The sequence below is a fragment of the Bufo bufo genome, chromosome 5 (genome assembly GCF_905171765.1).
Source record: "Bufo bufo chromosome 5, aBufBuf1.1, whole genome shotgun sequence".
NCBI lineage: Eukaryota > Metazoa > Chordata > Amphibia > Anura > Bufonidae > Bufo > Bufo bufo.
In genome coordinates, this window is record NC_053393.1 from 229,049,482 (window position 1) to 229,072,519 (window position 23,038).

General features: G+C 45.3%; 1 protein-coding gene across 3 annotated transcripts in view; it reads right to left on the reverse strand.

Annotated features, from left to right (window-relative positions):
• Positions 1-596: 596 nt before the first annotated feature.
• Positions 597-23,038, reverse strand: part of HERPUD2 (HERPUD family member 2) — a 59,377-nt gene continuing 36,935 nt past the window's right edge. For all 3 annotated transcript variants that reach the window (XM_040432304.1, XM_040432303.1, XM_040432302.1), the window contains 3 exons: positions 9,356-9,664; positions 4,842-4,950; positions 597-1,736 (listed from right to left, as the gene is read on the reverse strand). In XM_040432304.1, the coding sequence (XP_040288238.1) occupies positions 1,575-1,736; positions 4,842-4,950; positions 9,356-9,664 (580 nt within the window). In that variant the 3' untranslated portion in view covers positions 597-1,574. The remainder of the gene's footprint in view (positions 1,737-4,841; positions 4,951-9,355; positions 9,665-23,038) is intronic.

Here is a 23,038-nt window from a genome sequence, read left to right on the forward strand (position 1 = left end):
GTCTCATTTGTGTCTACTGTATATGCCAAGAAAATACAAAAACAACATGCTCATACAATTAGAGTTTATAGAACTGATAATTGTAGAAAAAAATAATACTGAATTTCAAGATGCTATTACATATTCTTCGTTAACTAGAAAACAGTCAAAATATTGCATTATAATCTGATTTATATCGCTCTTGAGCATATACCAAATAAAAAGTAGTGAAAGCCTATTTTACATGTCTGGAAAATCATCACAAGTCATGATAATGTAACATTAGTTGCACATACAGTATCTGAATAACAGACGCAGTTCAAATAATTCTTATATACCTGCAGAAACTGAACTGAATGATTCCATGTTAAACAAGACTCATATGAAACACCCAAAATGCAATGTTGCAACTTATAAAAGGCTTTGCTAAAGAATGGGGGAGTACATTATCTGAATGCACTGAACCACAGCGGTTGGGAAAACATGGCTGCATACATGTCTGGTAGAAAATCATTAATACTAATTTAGCATTACAAAGGTCAAACTGATCAGCCGTATTGAAAGTGTGTGCATGGGGGTGTTACATTTATTACAAATTAACACTTTTTTTTTTTTTTTTGTAGTCATGGCAGTGTTCAATGCACATAATGCTACATGACGATGCTCTCCCCTCCAGGTTATAGAGGGGGCTCCCAAGTAAAGGATGTTTCTATGAAGTCTGTACGCTCTAATGGGGCATATGGTTAGGGACTGTTCCCTTGGTATAACTTCTTAAATTTCAATACTTTAAGTCATACAACATATGTATGTAAAATTACTGGTTTGTGCAAGCTAAAGACTGACCATGCATATCCTGACATTATGCTGAAAATGATGAGGTGTACTAAGCTTCTGATAAAAAATAAATAAATCTCTGCTTGAAAAGCTTATTCATATTGTTGCACGCTCTTAGGGTAGGTTCCAACTTCCAGCAGGCTGTTCTGGCAGAGAACACCCTGTCTGAGCTCACCGGATCTGGCCTATCCGGATACTGCGATTCACTGCCGGACCCCATTGACTATAATGGGATCCACCCACTTTCCGGCAGGAGTGTCGGGTTTCGGCCAGACAAAAACTGCTGCATGGCTGTGAATGGCACTAGCCAGCTAGTGCCAGATCTGGTGAGATCAAGCAGGCTGTTGTATGCCAGAACAGCCTGCTGGATCAGGAAATGGAGGCATGAACCTACCCTTAAACTCAAAGTTTCCAACTGACTGCTTTAGCTACCTATAATAGCCGAGTCACAAAGAGAAGTTTTGGAATAACAAATAAAAAGCAATATCAGCCTCAAGTCAAAATTTGCATGACTGTACAATAATTTCACTGATTAAATAAAAATTGAAGAATGGAAGACGTGTTTTTTTTTTCTGTTTATGAAGAAAATAAAAAGTTGATTGTGCTTAAAATACCAAGACAAGCCAGTCATAATAGTTCAGGGAAACAGACATGTTTAAGATAAATGAAAACCTGAAGTATAGTTTTTCAGACGGCACTATTGAAACGGAAACAGTTTGCCCTTCCCTGCATTTAGGTCTGGATAGCAGTTAGTATACAAGCTAGTTAACAACTTGTGGGGGCCCCTCAGGTATAAGGGACGTGAAGAATGTGGTTATGAATGACCAAGCTGATGCCACAAGTCCAGGGTGTGCAACTGCAGGGGCATCATCCGTCCTCTCTTCGGCTCCATCCTCTTGAATGCCTTCATCCATCCTATGCTCCTTTGGTTGAAAACAAACATAGGTTAGAAAGAATACATTCCAGAAAAATACAGTACCCCCGTGCATACAATAGACTGTCTTCAAAAAACACTTCTTGGTATTTTCACAATTCATCCAGAAGTAGATCCAGTAGAAAGGAGTATACACTCACCTAAAGAATTATTAGGAACACCATACTAATACGGTGTTGGACCCCCTTTTGCCTTCAGAACTGCCTTAATTCTACGTGGCATTGATTCAACAAGGTGCTGATACCATTCTTTAGAAATGTTGGCCTATATTGATAAAATAGCATCTTGCAGTTGATGGAGATTTGAGGGATGCACATCCAGGGCACGAAGCTCCCGTTCCACCACATCCCAAAAGATGCTCTATTGGGTTGAGATCTGGTGACTGTGGGGGCCATTTTAGTACAGTGAACTCATTGTCATGTTCAAGAAACCAATTTGAAATGATTCGAGCTTTGTGACATGGTGCATTATCCTGCTGGAAGTAGCCATCAGAGGATGGATACATGTTCTCATTCTGTTTACGCCAAATTCGGACTCTACAATTTGAATGTCTCAACAGAAATCGAGACTCATCAGACCAGGCAACATTTTTCCAGTCTTCAACAGTCCAATTTTGGTGAGCTTGTGCAAATTGTAGCCTCTTTTTCCTATTTGTAGTGGAGATGAGTGGTACCCGGTGGGGTCTTCTGCTGTTGTAGCCCATCCGCCTCAAGGTTGTGCGTGTTGTGGCTTCACAAATGCTTTGCTGCATACCTTGGTTGTAACGAGTGGTTATTTCAGTCAACGTTGCTCTTCTATCAGCTTGAATCAGTCGGCCCATTCTCCTCTGACCTCTAGCATCCACAAGGCATTTTTGCCCACAGGACTGCCGCATACTGGATGTTTTTCCCTTTTCACACCATTCTTTGTAAACCCTAGAAATGGTTGTGCGTGAAAATCCCAGTAACTGAGCAGATTGTGAAATACTCAGACCGGCCTGTCTGGCACCAACAACCATGCCACGCTCAAATTTGCTTAAATCCCCTTTCTTTCCCATTCTGACATTCAGTTTGGAGTTCAGGAGATTGTCTTGACCAGGACCACCCCCCTAAATGCATTGAAGCAACTGCCATGTGATTGGTTGACTAGATAATTGCATTAATGAGAAATAGAACAGGTGTTCCTAATAATTCTTTAGGTGAGTGTAAGTCAGTCCTTTAGATTCACAGTTTAAATCCACTTCTGGCTTCAGTTGAAATGCCTGCAGCAAAATATGCCTCAAAGTCTTCGGCAAGAAATTCTTGTGTGCACCATGTGACCGATGGATATAACATCACAGGCTGTGGAAGAGGTCACAGCACTCTAGCAATGTGGCTCCTTCCAACAGCTGATCAATGTAGGTGCTGGGAGTCAGCCGCCGACCTATCAGATATTGATGACCTATCCTGAGGATAGGTCATCAATATTTAATTCCCAGACAACCTCTTTAATGGACCAGCAACAGCAAGTAACATGAACTGACAATACAGTGAGTAGCCAAAACAACAGTACGCATTGATGTTGCCACTGCAATATCAAGAGACATAGGTGCAAGTCATAGGTTTATGCAATATCTAAACGTGGCAAAACCAAAATGGTAAAGTTAGCTAAGTAGTCATAGAAATAGTAACTTACATTCACAGGAGTTCATTGTGTACTACTCACAATTCAACAAGATTTACAAGGTTCATTAAAACAATTATAAGCATGCCCACCCCAAAAATGTTCTACTTCTATTGGTTTTTGCACAGTTGAGTCACATTATTGCAACCACTTCCTACTTTCGACATCGACAGCATGTAGCTCATGAGGGAAGTCACGTGTGGTGAGCTGGCTTGGAGGGTATATAAGGTATGTCAGGGGCTGTCGGCACACATATCCCTCGTTGCTGTCATGGGTGAAAGGGGAGATTTATTAGAGTTGCAAAAAGGGATGACTGAGTTTCGGGCCAAGGGTGACAGTATTTCTGAAACTGCGCAGTTTGTGAACTGTCCGCATGCTGCAGTGGTGAAAGTGTGGTGAGTGGACAAATGGCACCATTGCGAATAAAGGATCTGGAAACTGCGAACAAGCACGTGCCACTGATGTGAGAGGTGAACATCGCCCATCAAGGTTTGCGAGGGCGGACCAACACGCTACAGGGGAGCAGCTCACCGCCAAAATAAACCAGGGGGCTACCAGACGGGTGTCTAAAACAGTTGGGTGAACCCTACTGCGTATGGGGGCTCTCTAGAAGACAGGTGGTCACTGCACCTCTGCTAACAAAGTTGCATCGGTAGAAAAGGCTTCAATCTTCCTGCAGTATCGGAATTGGATTTCCACCGATTGGCAAAGGGTTGCCTTCTCTGATGAGTCACGTTTTTTGTTTTATCGAATGTCAGTCGAGAAACACCAGAAAACAAACATCCTGCAATCACTGCTGGAAGAACACAAGCTGATAGTGTCTGGTCTGGAGAATGTTTTGGTGGCATTCTCTGGGCCCACTCATCTATGTGAAAGGCACTCTCAACAAATATGTATGAATCCATCCTTGCAGATTGCGTAAGCCCATACATAATGATCATCTTGCCTGGGGCGGATGTGATCTTCCAGCAAGACAATGCAACATGTCACATGGCTAGAAATGTCCAACACTGGTTGGAATGGCATAACCAAGACTTCCAAGTACTACCCTGGCCCAGTTATTCCCCAGACTTGAACCCAATTGAGCATCTGTGAGACAACCTTGATCATCGTGTTCACTCTATGGATGCTCCGTCATGCACCCACCAGCAGCTGTGGGTTGCACTGCAGTCAGCATGGCTCCAGATACCCCTGACAACCTACCGGGACATTACCGAGTCACCCCCAGCCTGTCTAGCTGCTGTCCGTGGTGCACATGGCAGTAACTCTGGATATTCGCTGGTGGTCCTAATAATGTGATCGACTGGTGTATAAAGCGAACACTAGATTTAAACCTACAAAGACTTTATTTAAGAAGCTCATGTAGGTCTTCACATACAGTGGCATCACAGTATTGTTGGCAAATTAGTCTGTGCATCCAAGAGCCTCACACAAAAGCAGAGAAGCTACACACCATCTCCAGAAGATCGTTGTTGTTTTCTCGATCCTGAATGACATCTGCTTCTTCTCTAACCTGTGGCTGACCATCTTCTTGTCTGAATGGAAACCATCCAGCCTGGTGCCTGTGCATTAAAATGAGGGTATAAGGTTTTAACATTTGATGCAACTACAGAAGACGATTTACCGTACATCACTCCATGCCTATACACATCACTTTCAAAAATCAAAAATAAAATCAGCCTTACCAATGTATTTCTCTAGGGGTCTCTGGCTGTCATCAACATATACAGGGTGGGCCATTTATATAAATACACCTTAATAAAATGGGAATGGTTGGGGATATTAACTTCCCGTTTGTGGCACATTAGTATATGTGAGGGGGGAAACTTTTCAAGATGGGTGGTGACCATGGCGGCCATTTTGAAGTCAGCCATTTTGAATCCAACTTTTGTTTTTTTCAATAGGAAGAGGGTCATGTGACACATCAAACTTATTGGGAATTGGTGTGCTTGGTTTTAACGTAACTTTATTCTTTCATGAGTTATTTACAAGTTTCTGACCACTTATAAAATGTGTTCAATGTGCTGGCCATTGTGTTGGATTGTCAATGCAACCCTCTTCTCCCACTCTTCACACACTGATAGCAACACCGCAGGAGAAATGCTAGCACAGGCTTCCAGTATCCGTAGTTTCAGGTGCTGCACATCTCGTATCTTCACAGCATAGACAATTGCCTTCAGATGACCCCAAAGATAAAAGTCTAATGTGCCACAAACAGGAAGTTAATATCACCAACCATTCCCATTTTATTAAGGTGTGTCCATATAAATGGCCCACCCTGTAGATTAGGTACAGTCAAATGGACATATCCCACATGCAATCAATGTAAACAGTCCTTCCATAAGCTATACTGTGCTCCAATATCTTTCTGTCATCATAGGGACATAGTTTCCATCTTCATACATGTTGTGTTGGGTTCAGTATTTGAAGATATAAACGAACACACAACTCACATTAACCCCTTCTACCCCGGTACAGTTTTTGCCCTTCTGCCCAGGCCATTTTTTGCAAATCTGACGTGTCACTTTAAGTGGTAATAGCTTTGGAACACTTATTTATCCAAGCTATTCTGAGATTGTTTTCTCGTGACACATTGTACGTCACGATAGTCATAAATTACAATTTTTTAAATCAATATATTTCACCTTTATTTATGACAAAAATCCCAAATTGACCCAAAATTTAGAAAAATTAGCAATTTTCAAAATTTTCATTTATCTGCTTTTAAGACAGAAAAGGGTTAGCTAATAAAATATTTATTACTTAACATTCCCCATATGTCTACTTTATGTTGGCATCATTTTGTAAATGTCATTTTCTTTTTTTTAGGATGTTAGAAGGCTTAGAAATTTAGAAGCAGTTCTTAAAATTTTAAAGAAAATTTCCAAAACCCACTTTTTAAGGACCAGTTCAGGTCTGAAGTCACTGTGAGGCTTACATAGTAGAAACCCCCCATAAATTACCCCATTGTAGAAACTAAACCCCTCAAGTTACTCAAAACTGATTTTACAAACTTTGTTAACCCTTTAGGTGTTCCACAAGAGATAAAGAAAAATGGAGATGAAATTTCACTTTTTCAGCAGATTTTCCATTTTAATCAATTTTTTTCTTTAACACATCAAGGGTTAACAGCCAAACAAAACTTAATATTTGTTACCCTGATTCTGCGGTTTACAGAAACACCCCACATGTGGCCGTAAACTGATGTAAGGGCATACGGCAGCGTTCAGAAGAAAAGAAGCGCCATATGGTTTTTGGAAGGCAGATTTTGCTGGACTGCTTTTTAGATGCAATGTTCCATTTGAAGCCCACCTGATGCACCCTTACAGTAGAAACTCCCAAAAAGTGACCCCATTTTGCAAACTAATTTTATTGGTACTATTTTGGGGTACATATGATTTTTAATTGCTCTATATTACGTTTTTTGTGAGGCAAAGTAACTAAAAAATGGCTGTTTTCGCACAGTTTTTATTTTTTACAACATTTACCTGACAGGGTAGATCCTGTGCTATTTTTATACAGCAGGTTGTTATGGACGCAATTATATCAAATATGTCTACTTTCTTTGTTTCAGTTTTACATAATAAAGCATTTTTGAAAAAAAATATTATGTTTTGTGTCTCCATTTTCTGAACGCCTTTTTTTTTCTGCTGATAGTCTTATGCAGGAGCTTTTTTTGCAGGAAGAGTTGATGTTTTTATTGGTACCATTTTTGGGTACATATGATTTTTTGATCATTATTACACTTTATGGGGCAAGGTGACCAAAAAATTTGTAATTTTGGCAGTTTTAATTTATTTTTACAGCGTTCACCTGAGGGGTTAGGTCATGTGACATTTTTATAGAGCAGATTGTTACGGATGTGGCAATACCTAAAATGTATACTTTTTCTTATTTAAGTTTCACACAATAATAGCATTTTTGAAACCCCCAAAAAAAATTGTTTTCCATAGTCTGAGAGCCATAGCTTTTTTTATTTTTTTGACTGATTGTCTTAGGTAGGATCTCATTTTTTGCGGGATGAGGTGACGGTTTAATTGGTACTATTTTGGGGGGGGGGGGGGATACGCATTTTTGATCGCTTGGTGTTGCAATTTTCGTGATGGTGTTTTTATTCTTAATTTTTTTTATGGTGTTCACCTGAGGGGTTAGGTCATGTGATATTTTTACAGAGCAGGTTGTTACGGACGTGGCAATACCTAACATGTCTACTTTTTATTTATTTATTTCACTTTAGCACAATAGCAGCAGCTTTGAAGAAAAAAATTAAAATTTTAAAATCATATTTTAGTGTCTCCATTGTCTGAGAGTCATAGTTTCTATTTTTTTTTACTGTGTTTTTATTTTTTTACAGTTTTTATTTTTTTTACGGTGTTCACCTGAGGGGTTAGGTCACGTGATATTTTTGTAGAGCTGGTTGTTACAGACGCAGCGATACCTAATATGTATACTTTTTATTTTTTTTATTTCACTTAATATATTTGAAACAAAAAAATGTTTTAAAGTGAGTCTGTCACTTCCATATGGCCATATACAGTGCTTGTGGCTCTGTAGCAAACCTATACAGGATTGTAACGGTACCTTTGTTCTTTTCTTTAGACTTGCACAAGCAGGAAAAACTAAATTTAATTCATATGCAAATGAGCACTCGGTTTGATCGGTACTATTTTGTGTGACATACGCCTTTTTGATCGCTTGGTGTTGAACTTTTTGTGATGCAAGGTGACAAAAATGGCTTTTTTTATGTTTATCGGACGGGGTGGATCATGTGATATATTTACAGACGCTGCGATATCCAATGTGTGTTTTTTTCTTTTTTTTCTTATTATAAAATCTGGGGAAAGGGGCGTTTTTTTCTTTTTTACTTGAAACTTAATTTTTTTAAAATTAAAAACACAAACTTTTTTTAAAAACTTTATTTTTGTCCCACTCTGGGATTTCTACTTTTGGGGGTCTGATCCCCTCTGCAATGCATTACAATACACCTGTATTGTAATGCATTGCCTGTTAGTGTATTACACAGAGATCAGCAACCTCCGGCACTCCAGCTGTTCTGAAACTACAACACCCAGAATGCTTCATTCACTTCTATGGGAGTTAGAAGAACAGCCGAGCATGTTGCATGCTTTGAGTTGTAGTTTCAAAGCAGCTGGAGTGCCGAAGGTTGCTGATCCCTGCACAGGTTGCCTAGGAGACCTAGCCTGAGAGTGGATCTCCTGGGCACCCGTAGAATGCAGGTCCCGATGCACAGCATCGGGCTGCCTTGTCACCCATCGGGTCCCTGCCACAGCAGCGCGGGCAAACGATGGGCTCCCTCACCCGCAGCAAACCCCTTCCTTGTCGCGGTCAGGGCTGACCGCGGCATAGAAGGGGTTAATCTGCTGCATCGGCTTTAACAGCGATGCCGGCGGATAGAGCAGGGGCCCCCTCCAATGCCTGCCTGATCACCATGACGTACTATTACGTCAAAATGCGGGAAGTCACTGACTTCCATGACATAATAGTACGTCCTATGTCAGGAAGGGGTTAAATGTCGATATCCTAACTGGCTGGTATATAGGCAGCATTGTAAGTACTAGTTTTTTTGAGTGTGCCCGCTGAGGATTTAAATTTTGTTCAGTACACTGGCCTGATACAACTTAGTAGTGCTGCTGAAAATATTACATGTGTTTCATAGACAACCCCTTTAAATAATTTAATGTGCAGTAAAAGTCACATTTCACTGTTAATTCTGACAGGTCTCTAACTACTCACATTTAACCTAGAACACTCTTAGTACTTTTTAATGGATACAATTTGAACTTAGAGGTGCAACTCACGCTAATGCTCTATTCAATGCTCTATTCAATGCCATATATTGGAGATTCAATTTCCAAAACAAATTTAACTTAATACATTTATTATCTACGGATATATCAGTATTTATTTATTTAGCCATCTATCTATGGTGACTGGGTCTATACTTACATGTATACAAGTATCATAGCTCCCATAACCATGACAAAGCGGCTAAAGGAAGAATAGAAGTACACAATACTGAGGAGTATAGCTGCTCGGGATACCGTGTACATCCAGTCGAGCCAATCACGGTTAATATCCTCTTCATTCATTACAGGGCCTCCTTGAGCATTCATTTGGACATTCTGATTTGCCTCTGGTGCAATGTTTGGCGCTGCTCTTGGAGGATTCGGCGGAGGTCGTTCAGGATTTACGGTGGGAATGGCTGGTGGCTGTGCCACATTACCAGGTAAAACTTGGCTGGAGGCAGCTGCTTGACTGCATGATCAAGAGAGAAAACAGGTTATGACAAAAGTTATATGATGTAAAATCTGTAACAAATACCTAAAGGGAAACCGTATTTGTTAAATCAGAAATGCATGTAACATACAGAATAAAAATATATTAAAAATGCAGAAAACGACATCTATTTGTAGTTGAGCTTGTGGCTTGACCCAACTACCTTATTGAGATTTTTAACCTGCTGGTTTTGTGCTCTTATATAGCGTACTGCAGTCTTACCTACTTGATTTCAGAATAGGATACTGGGTCGATGGCACGGAATCTCCCTGAGGGTTCATGCACACGACCGTAAGTAGTTTGCGGTCCGGAAAAAAAGGATCCGCAAATAATACAGATGACGTTGCGTGCATTCCGTATTTTGCGGAACAGAACAGCTGGCCCCTAATAGAACAGTACTATCCTTGTCCGTAATGCAAACAATAATAGGACATGTTTTACATCTTTACGGAACGGACATACGAAAAACCGAATGCACACGGAGCAACTTCAGGTTTCTTTGCGGACTTGTTGAAATAAATGGTTCCGCATATGGTCCGCAAAAAAAGGGAACTGAATAAGTTTGTGTGCATGAGCCCTAAGGCAACTTTGCTTGATAGCCTGAGATACTGACCCCCCCCTATACACGGTCAGTCTTGATATTGTGACGCTGGCAGTAAAGGGTTGTCCCGATTCCTTACTAGTGCTAATCTAGCTATGTATTCCCAGGTTGCTATGAACTACTATGCCTTGTGTAAACTAATAAGCTCAGTACGCTCAACGCATTTCTGCACTCTTTTAGTGTCTCATCAGGAGAGAGCAGAGGTGAAGCAAGGAGCCTATTATACGAGTATACTAGCAGCCGCCACACCATACAGCATTAAAATGTATGGCCTCTGACGAGGTGAATGATGCCTCGCACAAAAGAGCTCTCAGAAGACTTCCGATTAAGAATTGTTGACTTGCATAAAGCTGGAAAGGGTTATAAAAGTATCTCCAAAAGCCTTGCTGTTCATCAGTCCACGGTAAGACAAATGGTCTATAAAGGGAGAAAGTTCAGCACTGCTGCTACTCTCCCTAGGACCTTGAACCCAAACCTGAACTTCTGTGAAGAAGTTCGGGTCTGGGTACCACATTCAGTTTTTTATCACGCGCGTGCAAATCACATTGCACCTCCGTGATAAAAACTGAACAACGGAACGCAATCGCAGTCAAAACTGACTGCAATTGCATACCTACTCGCGCGGGTTTGCCGCAATGCACCGGGACGCATCCGGACACGCTCGTGTGAAAGAGGCCTAAGGGTCAGCCCTTAGAAACACCAATTTACATTGCGTTGTACTGATAAGGTTTCAAACAGACTGCGATGTCTTCCTCCGGCAACAAGAGGCCACTGTGTCGCTGAGTAAGTGAGAAATGAAAGTTGTTGCTTCCAGAGGATGTAGGAGGAGTTGAAGTTCCCGGACAAGAGAGAGAGAGAGTGCTGCGTCCTTGCTGAGGTGTACAGAGAGAGTCTGCTGTTATGGGACAGAGCTACAGGGACTATAAAAGTGTTTTTCCTAGCTGTGTGGGACAGATCAACAGAGACTGCAAAGTGTGTTCCAGAGGAGCAAAGTGTTCAATTCAGAGACCAGTGACAGGACAGGTTTCTCCTGTCAGAGCTGAACTATGTGGATGCCTGCACCTGCAATCTAGAGAGAGAGAGAGGAAAAGACCGCGCTGGGACAAGCAAGCGACCGGATGAGGAGCCCGACTGCACCTGCCAGACTAAGACAAGCAGCTACCTGCAGAACTGAGTGTGCACCGATGCTAATCTGTGGTAGGACATAGAGCAGGAAACTTAGTCAGTGCGTTTTAGAAACGTGCCTGGTTAGCAGGGGCAGACAGGAGAATATTATTGGAGAGTAGCTTGCATTTTTTTGTGTTTGCTGTTTAGAGCGCATTTTGTTTGGATGCAAAGTTCAGTTATCCTTCCTGTAAATTTATGTAAACCTGTTTACACTGTCATTTGTCGATTGCGCCTCTGGTGCATCGGCACAATACTGTTAATCCGATTTTCCGGCCGTTATATTTTGCCCTTTAATAAAGCCGGTATCTGCTTCAGCCTCCTTGTCTGCTGTACTGTATTTGAATCTGCTGTACTGTATTTTCCTCCCCTGACTGCTACAAGCAGGGTACAGTCACAGAGATGGAGGCGGCTGAAGGCAATGTGCATGATGTTAATGGGAGTACCTCAGGCAATGGTGGAACCCCTGCAAGAGCACTCCCTATGGGCACGCTGTTTAACTTGGTGTCCAAATTTGATGGCCAGAACATGTCACTGTCTGACTGGGTGACAAGGTTGCAGAGCGCTGCTAGGATTTAGAATGTCAGCTCAGAACTACAAGTAGAAATCGCTTTGGCCGCTTTAGAGGGTGAGGCCCGAAGAAATGTGTTCCTACAACCAGAAGCCACGCGCAATACATTGAAAGAGATCGTGCGATTCCTGGAAGAAATATACGGTGAAACAGCTAGTGCAGGGCACCTCTGGGCAAAATTCTACTAAGGGGTCTCACAATATGCAACTGCGCTACATGAAGTATTGGCCGAGGTACAGGAGAAAAAAAAAAAAAGAAGAAGAGGCAAACCGGCATGGGACCTGTGGACCGGATACTGCGGGAACAATTCATTCTGGGGCTCCACAGCCCTCCCCTGAAACAGGCCCTGCGAAAACGAGTCAGGGTGGACTCTACCCTAACCTTTCGACAAATATTGACAGAGGCTTTGGCACGAAGCAAGGAAGAAAGTTATACTTCCGGAGTGATACGGACCCAGACCGTCACACCCCTAGGGGTTACTAAGAATGAAGAGGGTCTGGTCAGGGTGGTACAAGACTTGGAGAGCTTCCTGAGTGCTATGCACGAAAAGTTGACCCCGTGGGTTCCTACGGCAGAATATCCTTACCCTAATTTACCTTCTCACCAAGTTCCTCAATATCCTCCACTGAGGCCAGTCAGTCAAGTCCTAAGGGCACGCCCCGCACGCAGGCAAAGAGAAGGCCGTCAAGAGGCACAGTGTTGGCAGTGTGGAAATTACGGACACTTTGCCAGAGGGTGTCGGAATGATCTGGCTGGACACCCAGAACCACCGTTAAACTTCCGGCCCACGCAGTAGCAGGGCGTACTGCGGGGGAAGTGGAGAGCCAAGTTACCCAGCATGGCTCCGAACACCTGGTCGTAGGGTGTCCCACCGTACGAGCTAAATTTGAAGGTGTGCCTGTCGACTGCTTAGTGGATACTGGGTCACAGGTGACGACTATGCCTGAGTCATTCTTCAACCGTTACTTTCAAGCCTTTCAAAGGTTGATCCGATTCTGTGGGGCACAGAAGAGTGTCCTAGCACATCAGTCCATGGGTACTATCCGAGTACCGGGAAGGGCTACCCTCACCCTGGCCAGGAGACTGTACTGACCCTGCCCGTGGGAACCTTCCACAAACTTGAAGGTATGGATGTGATCATTGAACCGGTGGGCCTAGGGGAGCTAGGCTAGGATGCCCTGGTGGCCCGGACACTGGCAGTGGTCCAGAATGGACGAGTACCCATAAGAGCTGTGAATATGGGACATCTAGAAGTCTCCTTGACGCCAGGAGTGAAACTGGCTCGTGTGTACCTACATCAGGGAGAAGTAACGAGTCAGAGAAAAGTGACTCTAGCTCCGGGAGGTGATGCTGTTTGGACCCTGGCAGTTACTGCCAGCGCAGAAGAGGCGCCGACCCCAGAATGGAATGGGAGAACCATCTTGGACCAAAATGGAGATAGATGTGAAGGCTCTCAGTTCGGACCGCTTGCAAGCAGTTGAAACCATGCTGTGGGAGAACCAGGCTGCGTTTGCCCACCATTCCAATGACTTTGGCTGCACAGATGCTATCACGCATGAGATACCGACGGGGAACGTTCCTCCAATTCAGGAGAGATATCGTCAGATTCCGCTCAAGTTGTACCAAGAAGTGAAGACGTTCTTAAAACAGATGATAGAATCCGCGGTGGTGCGGGCAGCCAGAGCCCTTGGGCAGCCCCAATGGTGCTTGTCAAGGACGGCACAATTCGATTTTGTGTGGATTACTGGCGGTTGAATGTGTGCACCGCCCGAGACTCATACCCTCTGCCTTGCATCGAGGAGTCTGACGGCTCTAGGATGGGCAAAATACTTCTCCACACTGGATCTAGCAAGCGGGTGCTGTCAGGTACCGGTGGCAGAGCAGGACAGGGCAAAGACAGTATTCATACTCCCCATGGGACTATTTGAATTTAACAGGATGCCTTTTGGGCTGTTTAATGCCCCGGGCACCTTACAGTGGCTGATTGAGAGATGTCTGGGAGACCAGAATTTTTAAGCCACCCTAATATACCTGGACGACATTGTGTACTCTGCTACTTTTCAAGAACACCTGAACTTAGGGTAGGTGCTCGAATGACTGCGATCCCATGGCCTGAAGGTAAAGCCAAAGAAGTGTCATCTCTTCAAGAGGGAGATCGAGTACTTGGGCCATACGGTGTCTCAAGACGGAGTGCTGCCGTCCCAAGACAAAGTGGCTGCAATACGACAATGGCTAGTGCCCAGAACGCTGCGGGAGTTGAAGGCCTTCCTTGGACTGACCGGATACTACCGGCGGGTCATCAAAGACTACGCAAAGATAGCGGGCCCTCTGAATGAGTTGTTGAGAGGAACAGCTGGGAGACCCAAGGGGCAAAGTGTTCCCTGGGGACAGAAGCAGGAGGAGGCCTTCCAGGCCCTGAAAGAAGCCCTGACATCGGCCCCCATCTTGGCTTATGCTGACTTCGACAAACCGTTCCACTTATCTACTGATGGCAGTCTTTACAGACTTGGGGCAGTCCTGTCGCAGGTACAAGATGGTCACGAAAGAGTTATCGCCTATGCCAGTAGGTCCCTGCGGTATACGAAGCGAAACCCCCATAACTACAGTTCCTTTCGGCTGGAACTCCTTGCCCTGGTGTGGGCCATGACTGAGAAGTTTGCGGGATATCTCACAGGGGCTAAGATCTTTGTACGGACTGACAACAACTCCCTGGCTCATCTGGACACTGCCAAGCTGGGAGCCCTGGAATAACGTTGGGAAGCTCGCCTTGCAAAGTATGATTTATCGATTCGCTACTGAGTACACTAATGCCGATGGTCTGTTGAGGGTTACTTTTAAAACTCCAGTAGGGGATCTCGAACAAAAAGAAGAGGATGAGACTCCAAACTTCCGCAAGTGCACACCCCCGGCAGTTGCGGCGCAGACAAGTGGAGAGGTCTGTGCTCTACCCAAGGCATTAGGCAGAACTAATGAAGAATGGGGCAGAATACAAGATGAAGATGTTGGTCTGCGGCAGATGAAAGGCTTGGTAACCCAGCGAGGGAAACCCAATAGAGAAGAAAGGACTAGATGGACCTAGATGCCGAGATGAATTATATTTTACATCAATGGGACAGACTGGAAGTTCACAGAGCTGTTTTGTACCGCAAGTGGCAGCAGACTGCTGACCTAGAGGCGAGGTGGCAAGTAGTAATTCCCAGAAGCGTGGCACGGGAGATAGCCAAAGAAGCCCATGAATTTGGAGCTCACTTCGGGCCAGTCAAGACCTACCAGTGGCTGCAGCGTTATGTATATTGTCCGCGACTGGAGGCCATGGTTGAGGAAGTTTGCCAACAGTGTTGAGTGTGTGTGAACTCACCAAAAGCACGGAACAGAGGGCACCCCTACAGGACATACAGACCAAAGAACCGCTGGAAGTATTAATGATAGACTATCTCCTCGTGGGACAATCAGCCAGAGGCCTACAGTACTGCCTGGTCATGATTGACCACTTCTCCAGGGAATGGGGCCAGCGAGCGCTTTAACCGGACACTGCTTCAAATGCTGAGGGCGCTAGAAGAAGACAAAACACACTGGCCTGACTATCTGCCTGAATTAGTCTGGGCTCACAATGATCGGGTCCACACCACCACCACCGGCTACAACCCATACATGTTACTGCAGGGCTCGACAAATCCCAGGCGCCAGGTCGCCATGGCGACCAGGAATTTAGTCCTGGCGCTTGGGTATTTGTCAGCACGTTTTCAAAGGTGCCCGGGCGATGGGTGCGGAGCTGCCGTTCTGTCCGGAGGCAGCACAGTTTGAAACAGCTCCATCACAGCACACAATAGCAGAGACGCTGGCAGCAGGGAGGGGCTCGGGAGGAGTGTAATCTGATCCTAGAGTGGAAGCTGCTTCTGCCAGCCCCTCCCCTCCCCGCCCACCAACCAATCAGAGCTGAGGCAAGGCAAGCACTAGCAGCTCTGGGTCTGAGTCACTGACACAAGTACAGGGAGTCTAAGGCTACTTTCACACTAGCGTTCGGGGCTCCGCTTGTGAGTTCCGTTTGAAGGCTCTCACAAGCGGCCCCGAACGGATCCGTCCAGCCCTAATGCATTCTGAATGGATGCGGATCCGCTCAGAATGCATCAGTCTGGCACCGTTTGTCCTCCGCTCAGCTTGCAGCGTTCGGGTGTCCGCCTGGCTGTACGGAGGCAAACGGATCCGTCCAGACTTACAATGTAAGTCAATGGGGACGGATCCGTTTGAAGTTGACACAGTATGGCTCAATTTTCAAACGGATCCGTCCCCCATTGACTTTCAATGTAAAGTCAAAACGGATCCGTTTGCACTATCATGAACAAAAATGATAATGCAAACGGATCCGTTCTGAACGGATCTAAGCGTTTGCATTATAGGTGCGGATCCGTCTGTGCAGATACCAGACGGATCCGCACCTAACGCAGGTGTGAAAGTAGCCTAAGTAAGAAAGAATCGAATGAGTCACAGGTTAAAAGAATCTGAAGATCCGATTAGTTAGTGACTCATTCGATTCTTTGAGTTAAAAGAACAGTCAGTCAGACTCTAGAACAGGTTACACTGAGGCTGTCGGCTGATGCTTTGCAGCAGTGATGAGGTTAAGGGACCGGAGCAGAGATAAGAGAAGTGACAGGACACAGTTTAGATTACAGTTTGAATTAACCCTTTAGGATCAAATTGGCTTCTCAAGGAGATCTATATGTTAAAGGCATCCCTTCTTCTGTCTCATTCAGTAGCTATAGAACTAAGGGTACTTTCACACTTGCGGCAGGATGGATCTGGCAGGCTGTTCACCCTGTCGGATCCGTCCTTCCGCTGTTTCGCCGGACCACCGCTCCGTCCCCATTGACTATAATGGGGGCAGAGCTCTGGCGCAGCACGGCAGTGCATGGTAAAAGTCCTGCATGTCCAACTTTTTAGTCCGGCGGCCTCTCACCGCGAACTGCCATGCTGCGCCGGAGCTCCACCCCAGTCCCCATTATAGTCAATAGGGTCCGGGGACGGAGCGGCGGTATATGTAACATGGTATACAGCATTATTGGGGGCAGGGCCGGCCTTAGGTGTCCAGGCACCCTGTGCGAGCTAACCTTGTGGCGCCCACCCCCCCAAAAAAAAAAAAAACACTGCTTGTTGCTGGCATCATGGCATAGGCTGGCTGACTATCCAACCAAGTAGTTACCAGCCCACACACCCCAAAGGCCGGTGTAATGTCATACTTCCCTACTTCGTGAGATTTCCCTACCCTCGTCACTTCCGGTCGCACCGGACATGACGTGAGGAGGTGTGCAGCGCCGCGCAGGCGCACAACGTCAGGTTAGGGAAGTTTCACAGCAGAGTGCGCATGCGCCAGGAGTCTCGCCGGCGGTTAGGGTAGGGAAAAACTATGGGCCAGTGCGCAGGCGCAGTGATCGGATGGATGTTCTCAGCTGAACACCGGCCGACACTGTGCATGCACCGGGAGCCTCACCAGCGGTTAGGGAAGGGAAAAATTACGTACGGGCCAGTGCTTTTTCCCTACCCTAACCGCTGGTGAGGCTCCCAGCGCATGCGCAGTGTCGGCCGGTGTCCTGCTGAGAACATCCATCCGATCACCGCACCTGTGCACTGGCCCATAATTTTTCCCTACCCTAACCGCCGGCGAGGCTCCCAGCGCATGCGCACTCTGCTGTGAAATTTCCCTAACCCATCGTTGTGCGCAGTGAGCCCCCCCCAATATAATAAACATTGGTGGCACAGTGCGCCCCCCCCAACACCCCAGTATAATAAACATTGGTGGCGCAGTGCGCCCCCCCAACACCCCAGTATAATAAACATTGGTGGCGCAGTGCGCCCCCCCAACACCCCAGTATAATAAACATTGGTGGCGCAGTGCGCCCCCCCCCCCCCCAACAACCCAGTATAACAAACATTGGTGGCGCAGTGCGCCCCCCCAACACCCCAGTATAACAAACATTGGTGGCGCAGTGCGCCCCCCCAACACCCCAGTATAATAAACATTGGTGGCGCAGTGCGCCCCCTCTCAATATAATAAACATTGGTGGCGCAGTGCGCCCCCCCTCAATATAATAAACATTGGTGGCGCAGTGCGCCCCCCCTCAATATAATAAACATTGGTGGCGCAGTGCGCCCCCCCTCAATTTAATAAACATTGGTGGAGCAGTGCGCCCCCCCTCAATATAATAAACATTGTTGGCGCAGTGCGCCCCCCCTCAATATAATAAACATTGTTGGCGCAGTGCGCCCCCCCTCAATATAATAAACATTGGTGGCGCAGTGCGCCCCCCTCAATATAATAAACATTGGTGGCGCAGCGGGCAGTGCCAATGAGGGTTAAAAAATAAAAAAAGAATTAACTCACCTCCTCCAATTGATCGTCTTCTGTTCTTTCTTCATGACCTGTCAAAGGACCTGTGGTGACATCACTGTGCTCATCACATGATACATCACATGATCCATCACCATGGTAATGGGTTCATGTGATGAGCTCAGTGACGTCACCACAGGTCCTGAAGAAAGACCGGCAGCTACGCGATCAACTGGAGGAGGTGAGTTAATTTTTTAAAATTATTTTTTAACCCTCATTGGCACTTCCCACTGAGCCACCAATGTTTCTTATACTGGGGGGGGGGGGTGCGCACTGTGCCACCAACGTTTCTTATACTAGGGGCGGTGCACTGAGCCACCAATTATGTTTGTTTCTTATACTGGGGTGTTTGGGGGGGGGGCGCACTGTGCCACCAACGTTTCTTATACTAGGGGGGGGGGCGCACTGAGCCACCAATTATGTTTCTTATACAAATACAGGAGGCGGGTGCCGGAATCAAATAGCCGGCACCTGACCTCTGTGACAGGGAGCTGCGATCAGCGGCAGTTAACCCCTCAGGTACCGCACCTGAAGGGTTAACTCAACTGCAGCTGATCGCAGCTCCCTGTCACAGAGGTCGGGTGCCGGCTATTTGATTCCGGCACCCGCCTCCTGTATTTGTATTCAGGTCAGTTTTCTTCATTGGTGGCGCAGTGGCCACAGCCCCTCCCCTCCTCCTTCTGTCTCTCTTCTTATTGGCAGCGGCGGGGGCAGCAGGCAGGTCAGACAGGGGAGGGGGAGATGGAGGGGGCGCCCCGAGGGAGAACACAAGTACAGCCTCGCCTGCCGCAGATTACATTGCGAGCTGTCGGCCGCCCCAGCGCCCCTGTTACTATGTCGCCCTGTGCGGCCGCACAGCCCGCACACCCCAAAGGCCGGCCCTGATTGGGGGGGCTCTATGGAGAAGTGGGGGGGGGGGGGGCACTATGGGGGCACCTACTAGGGGCTTTATGACACGGCTCCGCCTGGCTCCTAACTTTTTTAGCTGGCTCCTAGATTCCAAGGAAATTTGTCAAGCCCTGTGTTACTGTTCAGAAAAGCTGGTCGGGAAATCGTTGAATTGAATTTAGGACAACCAGAGGACCTAATAGAGGTGGTCGATACTCCTCCAGCTCCGGCCGGCTCGGCGCATGCGCACTAAGGCCCCATTCACACATTCGCAATTCCGCTCCGCATTTTGCGGAACGGAATTGCGGACTCCTGATCCGGAATTGCGGCCCGGATCCGGAATTGTGTACCCGCACTTACGGGTCTGCAATTCTGATCCCGAAAAAAATAGAACATGTCCTATTCTTGTCCGCAATAGGCATATTCATTGCCGCTGTCCGTGTTTTGCGGATCCGTGGATCCGCAAAACACACACGGATGTGTGAATAGACCTTAAGTATGGTGAGGCCGGGCATTCAACGCGCAAGCTCTCACCATTGATTTTGGCAAAGGACAATGCTCACCAGCCGGCCGGAGCTGAAGGAGGATCATGACGTCACAGTGGAGGGGGCAGGCTGGATGGAGCAAGGGGAGGTACGGGGAAAAAGTGAAGGAGGGCTTGGGCTCCAGCAGAAGGCGTGCCTGGGCTCCTATACAGTTATGCACGCCCCGCTGGCCACCTAGAGACCACATTTGCATATGAATAAAAAAGTTAATTTTCTGCACTTCGGAAATACACAGAATACTAAGACAGGTATGTTTTGCATTGTGGAAGACGGCACCGTCTCTTCATACAGCTGATCGGCAGGGGTGCTGGGCGTTAGGTTATCAATATCAGATCGGTGGGGGTCTAACACCCAGCACCCCTGCTGATCATCTGTATGAAGAGACGGTGCAGTCTTCCATCTCTCTTTCTGCTGCTATGTCTATGACAAAGCAGCAGTGAGCAGGATGAGAGAAGGCAGAGAGCACATGCACACTGCGTGCGCGCCTTCCCTTCATACAGCTGATTGGCGGGGGTGACGGGTGTTGGACCCCCGCCGATCTGATATTGATAACCTATCTTGAGGATAGGTCATCAATATTAAAAGTCCCGAGAACCCCTTTAAGATTAATAAGTCACAACAATCAATCAGAGATAAAAAAAAAGACATTTTTTCTAGTAAAAAAAATATATTTTATTTTTTGAAAACACATGTATAGAACTAACACAACTGTAACAACTTGTAGAAAAAAAAAGACAACATATTATCAAATCCATATCACAAACAGTGTGAAAAAATACCCCCAAACCAAAAGGAATTGCTGTTTTTTACCCGGTACAAAAAAAAACAAAGTCAATAAAAAAAAAAAAAAATAATAAAAAAAAATTATATATTTATTTATATTTATACAGTGGGATGCGAAAGTTTGGGCAACCTTGTTAATCGTCATGATTTTCCTGTATAAATCGTTGGTTGTTACGATAAAAAATGTCAGTTAAATATATCATATAGGAGACACACACAGTGATATTTGAGAAGTGAAATTAAGTTTATTGGATTCACAGAAAGTGTGCTATAATTGTTTAAACAAAATTAGGCAGGTGCATAAATTTGGGCACTGTTGTCATTTTATTGATTCCAAAACCTTTAGAACTAATTATTGGAACTCAAATTGGCTTGGTAAGCTCAGTGACCCCTGACCTACATACACAGGTGAATCCAATTACGAGAAAGAGTATTTAAGGGGGTCAATTGTAAGTTTCCCCCCTCTTTTAATTTTCTCTGAAGAGTAGCAACATGGGGGTCTCAAAACAACTCTCAAATGACCTGAAGACAAAGATTGTTCACCATCATGGTTTAGGGCAAGGATACAGAAAGTTGTCTGTTTCCACAGTTAGGAACATATTGAGGAAATGGAAGACCACAGGCTCAGTTCAAGTTAAGGCTCGAAGTGGGAGACCAAGAAAAATCTCGGATAGACAGAAGCGACGAATGGTGAGAACAGTCAGAGTCAACCCACAGACCAGCACCAAAGACCTACAACATCATCTTGCTGCAGATGGAGTCACTGTGCATCGTTCAACCATTCGGCGCACTTTACACAAGGAGATGCTGTATGCGAGAGTGATGCAGAGGAAGCCTTTTCTCCACCCACAGCACAAAAAGTGCCGCTTGAGGTGGGCTAAAGCACATTTGGACAAGCCAGCTTCATTTTGGAATAAGGTGCTGTGGACTGATGAAACTAAAATTTAGTTATTTGGCCATAACAAGGGGCGTTATGCATGGAGGAAAAAGAACACAGCATTCCAAGAAAAACACCTGCTACCTACAGTAAAATATGGTGGTGGTTCCATCATGCTGTGGGGCTGTGTGGCCAGTGCAGGGACTGGGAATCTTGTCAAAGTTGAGGGACACATGGATTCCACTCAGTATCAGCAGATTCTGGAGACCAATGTCCAGAAATCAGTGACAAAGCTGAAGCTGCGCCGGGGCTGGATCTTTCAACAAGACAACGACCCTAAACACTGCTCAAAATCCACTAAGGCATTTATGCAGAGGAACAAGTACAACGTTCTGGAATGGTCATCTCAGTCCCCAGACATGAATATAATTGAAAATCTGTGGTGTGACTTAAAGAGAGCTGTCCATGCTCGGAAGCCATCAAACCTGAATGAACTAAAGATGTTTTGTAAAGAGGAATGGTCCAAAATACCTTCAACCAGAATCCAGACTCTCATTGGAACCTATAGGAAGCGTTTAGAGGCTGTAATTTCTGCAAAAGGAGGATCTACTAAATATTGATTTCATTTATTTTTTGTGGTGTCCAAATTTATGCACCTGCCTAATTTTGTTCAAACAATTCTAGCACACTTTCTGTAAATCCAATAAACTTCATTTCACTTCTCAAATATCACTGTGTGTGTCTCCTATATGATATATTTAAAGGGAACCTGTCACCGGGATTTTGTGTATAGAGCTGAGGACATGGGTTGCTAGATGGCCACTAGCACATCCGCAATACCCAGTCCCCATAGCTCTGTGTGCTTTTATTGTGTAAAAAAAACGATTTGATACAAATGAAAATTAACATAAAAGAGTCATATCTCACTTGTGTGACCAGAGAAGTCATATTTTCAAGCTCTGACTCCTCTCAGGTTAATTTACATATGTATCAAATCGGTTTTTATACACAATACAAGCACACAGAGCTATGGGGACTGGGTATTGCGGATGTGCTAGCGGCCATCTAGCAACCCATGTCCTCAGCTCTATACACAAAATCCCGGTGACAGGTTCCCTTTAATTTACATTTTTTATCGTAACAACCAACGATTTATACAGAAAAATCATGACAATAACAAGGTTGCCCAAACTTTCGCATCCCACTGTATATATATTGCTACAATCTATCACAAAAATGACAAGCCCTAGAAGTCACATTAACTGAAGGATAAAAAAAAAAAAAAAGTTGCAGATAAAAATGTACTGACCCAAAACTAAAACATAAAATATATACATTTGACCCCACTCTGTCTCCTATACACAGATGCGGAAAAGGCCTTTGACAGAGTGGGCTGGCCTTGGTTGTTCACGGTGCTACGATATCTTGGTATCGCCGGTCCTCTGGCATCATGGATAAGAGCTTTATATGAGTCTCCCTCTGCGTCCGCAAAGGTGAATGGTGTTTTTTCCCCCGTCCTTTGCGATACGGAATGGGACCCGC